The 16,311-nt window shown below is 37.7% G+C and overlaps 1 protein-coding gene across 3 annotated transcripts in view; it reads right to left on the reverse strand.

Moving 5' to 3' along the window:
• Positions 1-16,311, reverse strand: part of CEP192 (centrosomal protein 192) — a 56,061-nt gene that overhangs the window by 34,501 nt on the left and 5,249 nt on the right. For 2 of the 3 annotated variants that reach the window (XM_064432855.1, XM_064432866.1), the window contains exons 6-19: positions 15,224-15,356; positions 13,993-14,141; positions 13,479-13,619; positions 12,899-13,226; positions 12,449-12,589; positions 9,931-9,995; positions 9,658-9,849; positions 8,021-8,144; positions 7,759-7,889; positions 5,133-6,150; positions 4,897-5,020; positions 3,630-3,801; positions 1,413-2,310; positions 151-299 (exon numbers count right to left, since the gene is read on the reverse strand). In XM_064432855.1, the coding sequence (XP_064288925.1) occupies positions 151-299; positions 1,413-2,310; positions 3,630-3,801; positions 4,897-5,020; positions 5,133-6,150; positions 7,759-7,889; positions 8,021-8,144; positions 9,658-9,849; positions 9,931-9,995; positions 12,449-12,589; positions 12,899-13,226; positions 13,479-13,619; positions 13,993-14,141; positions 15,224-15,356 (3,765 nt within the window). The remainder of the gene's footprint in view (positions 1-150; positions 300-1,412; positions 2,311-3,629; positions 3,802-4,896; positions 5,021-5,132; positions 6,151-7,758; positions 7,890-8,020; positions 8,145-9,657; positions 9,850-9,930; positions 9,996-12,448; positions 12,590-12,898; positions 13,227-13,478; positions 13,620-13,992; positions 14,142-15,223; positions 15,357-16,311) is intronic. The other variant, XM_064432860.1, reaches the window with a different exon arrangement.

A 16,311-nucleotide genomic window follows, 5' to 3' on the forward strand; every position in this document is an offset into this window, starting at 1 on the left:
CTGGCTAAAGAAAGCAGCATTGCTTTTGTGCATATTAACAATAAAACAGGGGGAAAAAATCACAGATCTGTAAAGAGGGGCTTGATTTTACATAAGATTACATAATACAATAAGTATTATTCAGTTTTATGAAAAAAAAAAATCTCTTACCTTTACCCCATTAACTGAAACACTGAGTATTCCAATGTTGACCTGCAACCACCGATCAGTTGGATTATAAACACTAAGAACTGTCTGTGATGCAATTCCCACACAACAGGCATTAGGGAACTTCAGTTCTTCTGGTACCTTTATATGTCCTTTGGAAGAAAATATGCTCCTGTTAGTTACAAGTACTCAGCACTCAGGCTGCCACCAAATTTATGAACTCATCTGGCAAATGCTTCATTAAGGCAAGGAAATGTTTGACTCCTACAGTTCTCATAAGAATGCTTTCCACAAGCATGAAATTTGAAATTTTGATCATTTCTAATTTACATCTTAAAGTTCTACTGTCACACAAACAAATACTTATGGAAATGGCACATTCCACACAGACCCACAAAGTGTATATATATACACCTGATATAAAACACTCAGTGGTCACAATTTAATCAGCACTAGCCCTGCTCAGAAAATTTTAACATTACTATTACAAAATCTTGTTAGTATAAAAATAGGTAAGGAGTATTTCCCTATTTTAAAATGCACTAAGATCAAGGATTTAAAACAATCAATAAACACGCTCCAAACTGTCACAGATTCAAATCTTCAACCCCATTAGCTTGTCATTTAGGCTGAAAGAATTAGCCTGAAAAAAAAGTACAGCAAGACTGTAGGTTAAAGTAAGTTTAAATTAAATAGTAATTTATGTTGCTTAGGTTTAGAGCTAAGTCTAAACACCAAGGAAGAGCAGAAAGGACAGAGAACACTTGGCAGCTTGTCCTTCCCTTCATAACCAACAAACAGTTTCAACCCTCCGCGGGATTGAAATTTCTTAGGAGTTTTGGCCTTCAGTGACTGCTAATACCAAATTAGGCTGGAAATAGAAATGTCCTCTACCTTCCAGATAAAATACAATGGAATTTCAAGAGCATGACTTGTCTTGCTTAGTTTCAACTGCAGCTAGGATTTCTCATCCTCCTATGAAAGGTAGGTCTAGATCCTTTACACAAACACAAAACTCCTTAATATTGAAGAATGCTGAAATTCTGAGAAACGTTTTTTAAGACCATTAGGGGAACTATAAGAATAGACACTAAATGCAGAGAACAACATTAAACAAGGAACACTAGCAATAGGGTTTGCATAAACAATAACTGCAGTTACACTTAGTACCATCTTAATTTTATTTACTATAAAATAAGCAACATCACTATCACCATTCCTGTCCACAGCTGTATTTCAAACACACCGTAAAAAATCACACTCACCGATACCAGGTGACTTTGATAACTCCCACTCCCTTCCCCCAGCTCCAAGAGGTTGTCCAGTACATGATTTTATATTTAAGATATTATTATTCCATGAAGTACTGTGTGGATTATAAAGTGAAGCTGCACCCAAAAAGCCAGAACCAATATTTGGACCCAAAGGAATTCCTAACATAAGTGGATTCTCAACATGTCCTGCTGCAATACCAGAACAAGGAAGCCCTGCTGGAAGGCCAAAACCTGCAGCGCTGCAGCTGTGAAACTGAGACAGGACTGCATTTCCTGTAGGTTGTTTAGTTCCCAGATGCTGTTGTGCAAATGGAGTTGTTGCAAGACAATGTCCTGTAAGCAAGGTGGGGACAGAAGAAGAAATTGCTTGACTCTCAGAGGTAGTGCCATGGGATTTAACAGTTGATATATGAACATGCTGTTCACCAGATGAGTTCTGTTTGCATGGCAAACAGGTGTTTAATGCAGAATAAATGGGTAACACATTCTGAGATGGCAACCCTTGTCTCTGTGCTTTGTTTGTTTGATCCTGACACACTTCTTGTGCATCAACGTTAACAGAAAGAGGCGGAAAGGTGCAGAGTTTACTTGGTAAAGCTGATTTAACACGGTCGAGCTCTTCATGATTTGCTGGTACATTTGAAGGATTAAATGGAAGCTGATTTATCCTTAGAAAACCTTCTTTGGCCAGTTCTTGGTCCAGTACATTATGAGGTTTTCTTTGAAGACCAGCAAGTTCATTTTCTCCATGTCCCTGGTCAATACCAAGTACTGCTTTTTTTCTATTTCTTTGACATGAGTGGTCTTCTTGATTTTCTTTTCTATGTTCCTGTGGAGGAACTGGGCTGGCCTGAATTATTGTTGTGCTCAGTTCACCAGCATCTTCACCCTAATAAACAAATATAACATGCAGTATTACATATTTTAGAAAAGCAATAGGGTACATAAGACACAGCTAATTATGGTACTGCCTGTTCCATATGGTACTTTCCTGTCCGATCATTACTGGGACTGCCATCCAATATAAATAATCAAGTTTGTCTTAAGTTTTACTTTTCTATGACTCTTCATCTTGAAAAAGAAAACCTCCAGCTTCAACCTGTCTGCTATCCTTAAGAAACATTCTACTAGGTCTGGCTGAGATGGTGTTGATTTTCTTCACCACAGTCCCTGTCGTACTGTATTTTTAGATTTGTGTTCAAAACAGCATTGATAACACAGCAGACATACTAGCCAGATTAAAAAAGAAAAGAAAACAAAACAAAACAAAAAAAAAAAAACCCAAACAAAAAACTGAATGGCCTTGAACCAAATCACTAACTGAGGATTTGAGATGCATGAAAATGCACTGATACAAACATTTTCTTTGTGTGCTCACAAAAAGAAATCACTGAAGTCTAGAGACCTGCCATTTTGACAGTTAGGGTATAGCTGGAATGAGCACTCATATTTACACAGACATGCATGTAAGGCAGAAAGATTGTTCAGGTTTTATCTGTTTTTTAAAACTCCTTCCACAATTACACACACTTTGTAAAGGGGGAGACGTAACAGATTCCAGATTCCAAAGAATGCACAAATTCAGATAAAAGATTGCCAATTATTTTAATCAGTGTAAGACTGCAAGTCTGAACACAAATTTCACCCTCAGTGTTCATTCTTTTCTAAACCAGTAAAAACAATCAGAATGACTGTCAAAGGTAGAAAATTATAGTTTCAGTCCTCAAAAAAGGAGTACAAGCTACATTATGTATTCACAAATATTTCTCCAGGAAAAAACAAGCCAGGAAAATTATTCTCCTAACAGCTAAAGCTGAACAGCAAGGGAGCCTCAGGTATGATGAAGCAATATAGATCCTGCAAAATACTACTGGAATACTGCACCACATTCCAAGAACAGAATGACTTAATGAGAAACTATCAAAAAAAATTAAAAGCAAAAATACATCAACTCAAACTTTTTCAGAAGTTCCTAGTTCTTTGATTGTTTTACTATGTTTGTATTTATGAGCGTGTGCACATTTAGCACAGTTGATACCAAAACTCAAATTTCCAAATAACTCAGAAGCTGGAAAGAAGAATACCTTTCCCCTATGCACAGCATATCCTAAATTGTTTGAAAACCCTTAAGGCTTTTCTAATTTAGAATTACTTTGACCTATAAATTGTGCTTTAGGGGCAAAGGTGAGGTGCTGTTTTTTTCCTTACCCAGTATGTCCCTGGACTACGTATCACTGCTGAGTTCTTATGGGTACTGCCAGGCACAGAGACATAGGTTAACCTGCTCATGCTTGGACTGGAATAAACAGACTGAGGTACCACATTCTCTTTGCAAGGAGATTCCTGACCATGTGATGGGCAAGTGAAGTCCACTTCAGATCTGAAAAAGAGATTCAAAATATGCCAATATTAACATACATATTTTTAATACTGCCATCAAAAAATCAATGTTACCTACTACCTATACTATTCTAAAAGTCAACTTAATTAACCGTTCTGTTAAATGCAGTCTGTAGAAATGAGAAATCAGCTCTCAATTAACCTCTGCAAGTTCTGACTTTGATGCATGTAAAACACATTTTCATTCTCTATAAATCCATGTAAGTAAAGCATAAGAATTCCAAAACTGAACCCAGATGCTAAGGTCACAGAAGCAACACAACTTATTAAAAGAGGTGAATCAATATACTTGTATCTAACTATATTAAAAAGTCAAATGAAATCATTTATCCTCCCGGGCATCCCACATTAGGCATCCTATTCACTGCTGAGATTCTCTTCATTTCAAATACCTGAAAACACAGGATCTCTCAGCACTTTGCTCAACAAGAAAAGCTAACATGACAACAATTAAAGTCACTAACAATTTTAAGTGGAACTCCTAAGAGCTATAGAACATGCCTGCAAAAATACATCTTCTCCAGCACATATTAATTTCTGAGAAATGCCAGGCAACCTGTAATTCTAATAAAACATACAAACACAAACTAGTTAAATACCAAACAAGGAATTAAAAGTTAAGTCAGGGAAATCATTTGCCTCATCTTATGAGACTGCACACAACCATCAGCTACTGGCCATGTTTGTGTTTAAGATTACAGAATTAATTTAGTTGCCATCTTATGACACTTACTGTTATGGGAGCTCATTTAAGAAACATTGTTGTTTCAGGTGCTAAGGAAACCTCAAACCCTGGACACAAGTATGTATCAAAATACAAAATAGTCAAAAGCCATACAAATATTTCTACCCACCCTCTCCCACAATAAGCAATGATACAAATCAGAGAATCAGATGGAGCAAAATACTTCTAAGTTTAAAAAAACCCATCTTCATTGGTCTATTATCATGTCCAGCTTAGTGTATAATGAAGTCTTAGCCTAATAAAGATCACAGTCAACATTCAAGCTAACACATGATCCATCAACAATCCTCATGAAGCACTAATTCTTGTAACTTGCACCAAGAAATTTACCCTGAAAATGCTGTTCCAGAAGTGTCACTAGGAGAAGAGTGAATCAGAGGTGAAGTTGAAGGTCTGAAGCTACACTGCTCACCCTCCAGATTTAAGTCACTTTCAGGTAGAATGGGTTTATGCTCTGGCAAATAAACAAAATTTAAGCACCATATTTATTTATTGACAGGAAACAAGTTAACTGACAAAAAAAAAGCTTTTTCAACAACTAATCGTATTTATATAGGTTTACTTACCAGTACTATTCTGGAAAGTTGGGGAGACCTTCTCAAAAGTTACATGTTTTGCATTCCCCCTACGAGGAGTACTGGCATCCTTGTTTCTGTTCTCTGTATTTTGCTTCCTCTCATCATTGTTCAATTTCTGCACGGGCTTGGCTGTTGTAGGATTTACTGAGACATATTTACTAGATTGCTTGGCAGGTTTTAAGCTGCTGAAGGACAGAGTATTTCCTGCACTTCCCTCCACCAAATCATTACACGGTTCAGGAAGAGCATTTGCTGTTTGATCTACTGTTTCTCTGTCTTCCCCTATACTACATGCATTAGTGAGATTGCTGCTCCGGTAAGGAAGCAGATTTCGCTGTGCCACTTCCATTTTTGCTGCTGAAAGAATTCCATGTGTGTGGGTTTCATTTTCATTAAGTGTCTCTGATCTAATATCAGCATCCATTGATTGTAAATGTTTACTATTTACCAAATCTGACAACTTTTCTGAACATCGAACGTTATCTGCAATTACATCTCCGCAGCTGGGAATACCAGACAGCCTAGAAAAATTCTGACTGTCACTTTCTTCATTAAGATAATCAAGCAATCGCTTCTCTATTCCTTGCTGTTTGCTATGTTTATTCATCCAGTCTTCTGCAAAAGCATCCTTATGTTTATCTTTACCCAGTAAAAAGGTATCAGATGTAAGGTTCTGGACAGATGCTTCATATTTCATGACACTCTCATATTCACTTTCACATCTGTTCTCGTCTGTTTTTTTGAGGTATTTTTCCACATCAAACATACTATTTTCCTCATTGCCAGATAATACCTCATTAGCAGAGAGTTCAGCCTCTTTAACAGCTCCAGGAAGGACACGTGTTCTTTTACTTTTATTGGAGAGTGCCATCATCATAGCAGCTAGTTGGGAAGGTTCAGCACTGGAGGAAGCATTAGCAATAGCATTTGCAATTGTGCTGATACTCAAGACAGAGTCAGAATGATTAGACAAGCTATCCTCAAACTTGCCTTTATGAATTCCATCCTACAACAAAACAAAATGAGTTAAGCACCACAGTAAGAAAATTTTTGTTTAGTGTTTTGTTTCATGTTCGCATTTCAGGATATGGCAATATATTAACATTCATCATGGATGCATTTTTAAACACCTGTCTAGAAGGAACACTGCAACAGACATTCTCATTCTCCTGATTTTTTAAGTCTGCTTCCCAAAGGCTTTTCTAGATCAAATAAGTACCGCCTACTAGGAAGCCTTAGTTCCTGTGAAACTTTTAAAATCCGAAAATGCTTTATTTAGTTCAGTTGAAAGAACTGGGAGTAAAATCCTATCAGGGACAAACAGCAGAGAAACTACCACGACCAAATATACAATAACTTCCAAATTAATTTGAAATCATCTGCCTCTACAGAGAGAAGACACAGCTATTCCTACAGCTTTTTCTATTACTCAAGTCTGATTTCTTCTTTAGTTTTCACATTGGCTATTCTTAGCAAAGGGCACGGAGTAGGTAGACAGTTATGTCCAGAGCCCAGTTTCTTTCTGTCTCAGATGGACACAGACTCAGGAAGAACTGAAAACACCTGTCCTCCCGTAGATACGCATGCATGACTTAACAACGTCCTCTTCAAAAGACAGGCAATGCACAGAGCAGACATGTAGACCATGACTGGACTGAAAACAAGCTGAACTGCCAGGCTCAAAGGCTAGATCAGCAGCACCAAGTCCATCAGGAGGCCAGTCACTCACTGGTGAGTTCCCCAGAGTATCCTGGGGAACAAGACAGGGGCCAGTACTGTTCAACAACTTCATTAATGATGCGGATGATTGGGCAGAGGGCGCCTTCATACAAAATTGGGAGGTGTGGCTGATACACCAGAAGAGTCAGCTGTCATTCAGAGGGACCTCAACAGGATGGAAAGATTGGCTGAGAAGTTCAAAGGGAAATGCCCAGACCAGCACTTAAGGAGGAATAACCCCAGGGCCCTGCACAGACTCTGGGCCAACCAGCTGGAAAGCAGCTTGGCAGAAAAGGACTTGAGGGTCCTGGCAGGCAGGAAGTTGACCACAAGCCAGGCAAAGAAGCTCAACACCATCCTCGCCTGCATTAGGAGCACTGACAGCAGGCTTAGGGAGGTGACACAGGCAGGGAAGGTAGGTATCAAGGACTACCAAACTAACAAGACACTTTTTTCAGACTTGCACCATGCTTATATTCTTAAATTCTATCAAATAAAAAATTTTATTCCAACACTAAAGTTAAGCTGTTTCATTAAAAAAATAGAAGGAGAAGACACAGCTGAAATTCAGAAACTTGATCACAGAACATCAACAGCCTATGAGTCTCTGAAAAACTATGGGCTGACAGACTGAGCAAGTGAAGTGGGAAGAAAAAGGAAAACAAGATGATGATAGTATCACCTGACTTACTATCACTAATGGATCATGCCATTCTAATGAAACTATCCTAAGAAATAGGGGTACCTACTAGGATTCAAATGATCAATGTAAAAAGCAGCGAGCAGATGTGAAAGTCAAAATTTAGCTGTATTCAAAGAAACAATAATAATTGGAATAATTTGAATTTTGTTTCAGTTAATAGTTGCACTTTAAAGAAAAATACAAGAGAAATACCTTTGTTTTACTTTTGGTAGCAGCTTCTGTATTAATATTTTCATGTATTCCAGCAGCAGTATCCACCCGATGCCCTGAACCTTCAGAGCTGGTAAAATTTGCAGGGTTTTTTGTTTGTGCTTCTAAGTCATCTAACAACAACATGATAAAAAAAAAAAAAAAGGAATTCATTTACAGTAAGGAAATTGTCTAAAAACCTGCATTCTTGGATATACATGCTCCCTTAATGCCCCATAGAAAAAAAGAGCTGTTCCATAAGTACCTGAAAACACCTCAGACAACTGTGAAATCTCTCGGCCGATGTCACCTCCTGATGAATCCGATCGCATTAGCAAAGGAACAGGCTGCCTTTTCTTCGGGGACGTAATATAGTAACCAAAAGATGGCTACAAAAACACCCCAGAATACAGCATGAGTAAATTCAAGAATTAATAGGTTCAATGCACTTCCAAAGCAGTTTTGGCCTGCAGTGCCTGCTCTGTATACCGCTCATACCACTAAGAAATAACACGTGCCTCCTAGCATTGCAAATGCCCAATCTGAACACATACACTGCACTTCCCATACATACATAAAATAAACTAACAACTGGCATGGCTGACCCCCAGCTAGTGACTACCACACAGTTCTTTGCTCTACTCCCCACCTCCTCCTGACAGAAAGAATTGGAAAGAACAGGCAAACCTCGTGGGCTGAGATAAGAACAGTTTAATACATGACAAAATAATAAATTACAACTATAATACTGGTAATGAAAGGAAGGAGAGGGGAAGAACACCCAAGAGAAACAAGTGGTGCACAACACAATTGCTCACTGGCCACAGACCAGTACTCAGGCTGTCCCTGAACAGTAATCCATGGCTGCCAGCCAACTCCCTCCAGCTTACAGACTGAGTAGGATGTTCTATGATACAGAATATCCCTTTGGTCAGTTTGGGTCAGCTGTCCTGGCTGTGCTCCCTCCCAGCTTCTTGTGCACCTGCTTCACTGGCAGAACATGAGACACTCCGAAGTCCTTGATTTGGAGTAAGCACTACTTAGCAACACCCAAAACATCAGTGTGTTATCAACATTATTCTCATACTAAATCCAAAACACAGCACTGTACTAATTGCTACAAAGAAAACTTAACTCTATCCCAACTGAAACCAGGACACAACTTACTTATACCAGTTACTCAAAATAAAGAAATAAAGTACACTTGCTCACATCATCTCTGCCTGAAGGCATAGTCTGCCACTAAGCCTTGGAATGCTTAGGACAGACTCTTAACTCTGCCAGCTCCAAGAATTCCTCATGACAAGTGAATTATACAAGCATGTGTGACTACTTCTTCTCATTGTTCCCCACCTTTTTTTTTTTTGCATGAAACACAGATGAGATCCTGTCTACCAACAGCAGAAGAGAGAAGTGCCAGCTACCCACTAGATGCAAGAAGTATACAAGTGTCAGTAAGTCAGAATCTAGATGATTGCAATTTTACTGAAGTTGGGCACCATCCAGAGAGCACATCAATTATCAATAGCCACTCAGAGATGCCCTCACTGTTTAAATACCCTTGTCTGACCAGCATTTCACTCAACTGTGTGGATAATTTGCTGGGACCTCCAACATGCCTCCTGTAGATGGTGTACTTTTCTCCCTCTAAGCCTGCACATAATAAGTTCCTGACCAAAAGGCAAAGATCAACACTCAACAATAACACCAGCCAGCACTTCACATCAGAAATTCCAGTAGAAAACCAGTCAACCCACACCTGTAACACACAGAATTTCCTTCCTAAATCAACTTGGAAAATTAGATCCGATAAAGAATTGTTTACAAAATAACAAAAGCAGTATTAGCTGTTGTTTGTCTTGTCTTTTCCTTTTTTCTCAATACTAACATTTAGACACATACCCGTTTCACATCACTGCCTCCACCAAGACATCCAAGAGCTTCAGATCTCTGACCAAAGAACTCCCCCAAAGACAAACGTAAATAGCTGGCATCTTTATGAAGATCAGATGTTCTTGGCAGAATGAAGCTATTAGCAGATCTCCACGAAGTATTTGCTAATTCAGATGCATTTGGACTGCCTACCTTTCCTGCCTGCAGACAAAGAGATTTCAGAAGTTGCAATTTGCAAATAAATTAGAACACTATTTTGTTTACATCGAGGTCATTAGTTACCTGCATAAGCCTGTGTGCTTTCTCAAATTCTTCCTGGTCTTGTGCAATCATAGCTGCTGCTTCAGCTTAAAACCAAGAGAAAATTTATTAAAACAAGGCAAAAGTTACTAAGTGCCATCATTACTATTTGTCATCATTAAACTCAATTTGATGGAAAGTTATTGCACATACAATTGTAGACCTGAGACAGTCTGGGACACGCTAGGAGTTATTCAATCCCATATCACTAAGAAAATTTATATGAAATTAGTTTTAAAGGAATACTGCTGGATCTTTAGAAGCCAAAGTAAAATCAGCATTTGGCTAATTAACTCAGTGGTGAATAAAGAAAGTTTCTAACAGCCTTAGCCCCAAGCTAAACTATAACTTTTTATAGGTTATGATACCCATACTAGCTAAAACCAATCATCATATGGCTAACTCAGATCAAATCTATATTTGGGGCTGAAAACTTTCCATTAAGGTGGTACCTTTGATTGGAGCAAAAAAAGATGGCACTGGCTTGTACTTATTAATGAAATACCCATGCAAATTAACAGGCCAAATAACTCAATCTTACTTTTAAATTCAAATGCCTGGACTATTTTCACAATTACCATGTACAGAACAACTAACATTTAAGAATCCCTTCACCAAAATGTTGCGAAAAACTGATCAAGAGATACTAATCTACCATCTGATTGTAATGTTAATGCATAATTAAGCTCATCAAAACCTCAAAAATACATGTCCTTGTACACAGAGCATCCCTAGGCATAGAGGGCACAGGGCAAAAGCTGAGAATGGATGCAAACTTGTAAGGTGAATACAGATGCTGTCCATAAAATCACTCATGGGAAGTCACAACACATACTCTGAGGAAAAAGCAAAGTTGCGATACATCTTTATTGAGCAATCCGAGTTCATCTCCTAAAGGCAGCCTGTCACTATCACTGACATGCTGTTATAGCCAGTTGAACTCTCAGCCAGCAACAGTTCTTCTATCTTCTATATGAGCCCTACAGCCCCCGGAGACTTTCTGAAGCACCCAACACTGTCAAGTGAGCACTCCTGCACTACTCCACACAAGAACACACCGTGCACACAGTTTGCTGACAGAGAGACACACCATAAATGAGACTCCAAAGAATCAGATGTAACATGTCCTTTCTCTCCTTACAAATAAAAGTTCTTCAGCTGTCAAACAGCACTGCAGACAGACAAGCAGACTAGCAGCCAAAAAAATGCCAACCACATGGAATCTGTCAGTGTGTTATCATCTACCATGCAAAGAGGTAAGCTCATTGACTTGAAAGCAGGAAGTGTTTAAAAATATATCAGGTGGAAAAACCTAAGTAGCCTTGGAAAAATTTACAACAGTCAAATATTCCAATCACCAGACAACTCAAGCCTAAGATTCAGAAGGTGTCTGAAATATAATGACACTGAAAAATCATGGAAGAGTTCTATGTTACTGACATAGTAGATGGGAAAGTGTCTCCCAAATGATATGATATTTACTTGAACCATCAGAAAATCACTACAGTGTTGAAAAACATTATTTCAACCAGTCAACCCTGTTTGATCACTCATTCAAAATACACCATGTTACACAGCATTTGCTTTGAAAGAAAGAAGAACCTAAAGTGGACCATGGACTTCTTGAGAATACATTAGCCCACCTGCATGGCAGCCTTAGAAACTAGGAGAGATTAAGAGAAAGGCTATTGCACACATTGCTTGAATCTCTTATGAAACAGATGAGCAGATGACATTTTGGTGCTAAGGAATCTATTTGCCTATGACACTGCATGTGTATTATCCAAGCCTGTATGACAAATACACAGACTCTTGTGAAGATCAGTCTGACATAGCTTAAGGATAATAAACCACTTTTTAAGCAAACAGAGGTTCAAAAAGCCTGGAATTCAAGGGAAGACCAGAGCCCCAAAGCCCCTCAAAAAGCTACAACATTTTTCAGTACCATTACCATTTTTCAGCATCAAGACATTCTTAAGGGACTTCACAAAAAATCAGTAGCTAGCCAATTCAACACTTTGAAGTCTCTCAAATTTTGACACTCTAGTTGCATTCTATTTGATTTTGTAGTAATTCCTCATTGATAATTATTTCCTCTCTCATAAGCATCACTCAACACAAAATTACTCTTCTTCTCTTTTCCTTGCAAGAAAGGAAAACAGTCATTAAAGTCCAAAGGTAAAACTGTGGAAGTGAGAGGAGTTACCTTAGCTCACACAACAGGTACCCATGGCAAATGTTAGAATGTTTTTTGTTTTGTTTTAAAACACACTTCATGGGAAGAGTAGGAAACATAGAAAGAAGCTACATATCATAAATAATGAGACAATATCACTACAGACTACTACCAGCATCAGCATTCAAATAATTTGTAGTATCTAAAACCTGGAGGCTTTGAAACACCAGATATTGATTTGTTGAAGTGAAAAAAAAAAAAGGAAGAAAGTTTACTTAACATTATTGCAGACAACAAGAGTTAACTAAAAAGATGATTACGTACAGCCAGTAAGGAACTCCTCATTTCTTTTATCATCTTCAGACATATTTAAATCTTGTTGTTCATCAAATGCAGTATAATATGCAAGATCAGTCACCCATTTGCCCTCCTCATTTTGATAGACAATGCTGTGTGGTGTATCACCTAAAAGATACATCAAATGCTACATTATGGATTAAAATAAAAAAGTTATATGGCAAAAGTTGCTGCAAGCTTAAACTAATTTCATCAGCAAATAAGTAATAGTTAAGTACAACATACAACAATCAGTGTTTCTGAAAACAATAGCAAGTCAAAATTAATTCATGCTATATTGGTTTTTATTACCAACTCCTACAACTAAATAAAAATGCCTAGCTTACAATTTTATTTCTTTTTCCGTGCAACAGAATATGGTCACAATTGCATGGACAGGTAATAATGTAAGAATAGGTTGTATGTAAAGCATCCTACCTTTGTCTGTTGTAGCTAGACTTAAGTTCTCACAGCTGTCCCCAACTGGAGACAGGTAAGTATCAGGAAGACCAACTTTACATTGAGTTGCATCTGCCTGAGATTCATTTGCACTAAGAACCTCAGGAGTGGTGTCAATTCCTCTTGTTGTGTGTAGCACTTCTGCATCAGAAGAAGCAGCCTGACAGACAGAGGACTCTACTTCTTGCTTTGGAAGGACATCTGAGACATCAGCTTTATGGCTGTCCCTGCACTGGAGATAGAGGGAATCCAATCGCAACTCAGCAGCTGTGCGGGAGTCCAGCACATCCCCAGCAGTCACGGAACTCTTTGAAAACAACCATTTGAAAAGTGTCAGAAGCACAGTTATTAACTGCGTGTATTAAAAGTTCTAGATACAAAACAGTCCAAGCTGACTATACTTGAAAAACAGGCCTAGAAGCAAAGTGGTATTATTAATTTTTTGTAAAGGAAGGCTGGGTGGTTAGCTAAAGATCTAACAAGTTTTCAAATACACTGCCATCTTCTACTACAGTCTTACTCTACACAAATAACAGGAATTCAAAAGGCAATTTCATACCATTTGCTGCACTGCTCTGGGCAGCATTTCTCTTTGCACAGGACATCCAGTTATCCCTTCATTTTGTGAATCTTCATCACTAGCATTTCCAGAGTCTATTCCAGTCACTGCCCCATAACCTACAGAATTCTGGAAGTTCTCCTTTAAATAAAAAAATATCAAATATTTAGGTTCCACTAGAATACATTTAACTTCCACATATTTACCAATTATTTAAGAGAATTATTGACTCTCCTGGAAAGACAAGTCTCTGTGTCGCTATACACTTTATAAGACCTCAGACATTACTATGCAAGATGGAAAAAAAAAGTGATTAAAACAATTATCTATCAACTCATTGTATGATAAAAAAAAAGTGCCAGCATGTTGCCTTAATACCTATAGAAATAAAAAAATTAAACAAAAAAACCCTGTTAAAACTAACTCTGTTTAGGAATACCAATAAATATAATCACTGAAAGTTTAACATGTTTAAGAGCCATTGGGCATGCTGAGCTTTGAACTTTAAACCTACTTGTAGTAAGACATTTTCAGAAAGCTTCAGTGCTGCACAGCCTTCTGAGAGCTTCTGCAGGTTGGTGTCTCTTCTTATTTCTGGTTGTATCAGCTGATCAAAATACGCTTCTAATTTGTTATCAAATTCTTCATCATCAATATCATCATCTACAAAAAGAGAAGAAAATATCTTTTTCACTTCTAACAGACATTTTATATCACCTGACATACTATCAAAATAATTCCATAATTTACACTGAACACTGAATTGCATGATAAAAATAAAAAGACCAGTTAGCTTCACCAGTACTGGAACACCAAACAGGCAAATATTTCCAGCTAACAGCTACCAGCTCCTCAGAGGGCAATCTAAAGTAACTTCAGCCTCTTGAGTGGGGACAAAAAACCCAACAGTATTTCTACTCAGCAAACTATTAACTTAATTATTATATGCTTAACTCTCAAGTGAATGTATGCAACAAGAAAGAACAAAACAACTTGAAAAGACAGTCATGATATATGTAGATGCCATGGGAGAAATGCAGTAACCCTACTTTACTGCAAGGGTATTTCATCTCACAACAGTAAACCTACTGATCACTCTGCTTTCCCCATTTCCCCATCCAAGAACATGCCCTGTCATCCCTCATGTCATGGGCAAAGTCAGCTGCATTAATGAAGAAGAGCACGTTTTTCATTCTGCAGCAGCCACTGAAAGGGCACAAAAAGTTTGAAACTCTTAGTGATATAGAACTCATGCTCTCACTTTATGCCTGCAGGTAAATTAGACTTAAAACTCGGATGTCACCCCACGTATGCAGCATCTAAAGAGAGCTGAACTCAAAGTCAAGTAAAAGTCATTTTTAACTGCATGGGTGTGCTCTTCACCACAATTTTATCTCTACTAAACTGAACTGAAAATGTAAGTAGAGTTACCACTTTATTAAACCAATGCCAACGTTGCCATTTATATCTTTGATTCACAATAACTGAGAACTATTACTTAATTGTCTAGATTAAAATTCCAATTGTGATCTTCTCTGACAAATTCCATAGCCACCTACTCCTGTTACAATTTAAAAATACTTAGTTTTCCAAAGAACGGTTTTCTTTAATATTGTTATACTACTTTTTTAATCAAAAACAATCTGATATTATATACTTAAGTAAAACAGAATATTTCTTCTCAATTATGCAATAACATTGAGTCAGAATTAGACTCAGCTACCAAGAGTTATAAACACACCTACCAGTGGAATCTTCATCTGTGCTTAGAAAAGATGAGAGTTTCTCATTCTCCAAAAAACTTGAAAGGCTGTTGCTAAGATGAACACTGGAGATAGCATCTTCCATCAGCTTTTCAGAAGGTTCAGATGGACCAACCTGTGAAAAGCACCCATAAAGAAATGTTTCTAGAAATTACTATTGTATGAATTCAGTTAATAAAAAATAATTAATGAGACGAATAATATTGCAAATCTCCCCATCCACTTATTTTACTTATCCCAGGAAACACTCTGGTTCCAATGGACTTTGCCTGCTAGCTTCCAGAATGGATGCATGCAAGAAACACAGGGAGCATAAAAGGGGAAGAGTAAAAAAGTATTTGAATGACACCAAACATAAGAGATCTCAAAATAAAGAGCTGAAACATTGCACTAAAAAGTTTACATTAGAAAAAACTGTCCTCCATCATTCACCGAGCTGCAATCCCACCTTAAATGCAGAAAGATTTCTCTCAATAGTTTCCTATGCTGCTAAAACAGAACCTCTTCAGAAATCTTACACACAGATTCAACCTTTGTTGGAAATTTCTCCAAATGTGTACACTGAATTACTCAAAAAGTATTTCAGCTGAATGTAGGTAACAGCAAATACTCTATCTTTTCTATAGTTGAATGAGTTTTAAAAACAGCATGACATAATGTCTGCTATGGATTTAGTCTCATATTCTTTGTGATGAACAGATCATTTTTGACACACAGCAAAAAAAGTCCAAGTTCATAAAGTAAAGAATTTGAAAGGAAAATTAATTATGGTTTTCAGAAGACAGCAAGTATTCAACTGCAACTCACTGACCACTGTGGCCCCTACAAAAATCAAATGACAGAAAACTAAATAAAAATACTAGCTGACACGTTAAGGAGTATGTACTGGACAGCATTTGGTTGCAGCCTGATGTGTGTTTTCTGCAAGGAACAGGAGACCTCCCATTCCTGTCTGCATTGGATCTCCATGCCCAAAACTGTTAGCATCTCTAACACAGTAGATAAAAACAGGTGAAGCATAACCCTGTCTGTCAATACCACCAGCTATCTGCTAGCTCTGGACTGCCTAC

This window comes from Passer domesticus, chromosome 1 (genome assembly GCF_036417665.1).
Source record: "Passer domesticus isolate bPasDom1 chromosome 1, bPasDom1.hap1, whole genome shotgun sequence".
Classification (NCBI taxonomy): domain Eukaryota; kingdom Metazoa; phylum Chordata; class Aves; order Passeriformes; family Passeridae; genus Passer; species Passer domesticus.